Source organism: Eurypyga helias, unplaced genomic scaffold (genome assembly GCF_000690775.1).
Source record: "Eurypyga helias isolate BGI_N326 unplaced genomic scaffold, ASM69077v1 scaffold22443, whole genome shotgun sequence".
Classification (NCBI taxonomy): domain Eukaryota; kingdom Metazoa; phylum Chordata; class Aves; order Eurypygiformes; family Eurypygidae; genus Eurypyga; species Eurypyga helias.
The window spans coordinates 1716-2275 of record NW_010242203.1 but is presented as its reverse complement, the minus strand read 5'-3'; the positions used below and the strand labels follow the sequence as shown (position 1 = coordinate 2275).

The window sequence follows — 560 nt, the reverse complement described above, 5'->3', positions numbered from 1 at the left end:
TGGAGGCGGTGGACAAGCGGCTGGAGCAGAGCCAGCCCGAGTACAAGGCTCTTTTTAAGGAGATCTTCTCCCGCATCCAGAAAACGAAAGCAGACATCAACGCCACAAAGGTGAAAAACAAGAGCAGCAAATGAGTCCTGCGCCTCTGCAAACCCCCACGTGCAATCGCGACGGCCAAGTCTTCTCTCTCCAGCCCCCAGGAAACGCCACGTGGCCCCACTGCTTTGAAGGTTCAAGAGGTTTACGAGCAAGAAAACGTCACGGAGACTCAACTCACTTTTTTTAAGCTTGAGCTCTGGACATGTCGTTGGGACAATTGTACATTGTAGTTAGAGGATTTCAGAAACTGTACGACGGATCTGCATGAGTTGCTGCCCCTGCCAGGCATGGCAACAGCCACGTAAAACCGCACCACGAAAAAAGGAAACCCACCACCTCCTCCACCCTTTTCAGCCCGTCTTACGGCCCGATCACCCGCAAGCGAAAGCCTGGCTGTCCCCCAGCGTCCTGCCGCCGCTGGGTCAAACGAAAAGCCATCCGCGCTCCAGGGGCTGCTCCAG

The 560-nt window shown here is 55.4% G+C and overlaps 1 protein-coding gene across 1 annotated transcript in view; it reads left to right on the top strand.

The window, feature by feature from the left end:
* The window catches only part of CDR2L (cerebellar degeneration-related protein 2-like), a gene marked incomplete at its 5' end in the record, with an annotated part of 5252 nt that extends 5118 nt beyond the window's left edge, over positions 1-134 (top strand). The window contains one exon of the mRNA XM_010149018.1: positions 6-134. Within this exon, the coding sequence (XP_010147320.1) occupies positions 6-134 (129 nt within the window). The remainder of the gene's footprint in view (positions 1-5) is intronic.
* Positions 135-560: the final 426 nt, after the last annotated feature.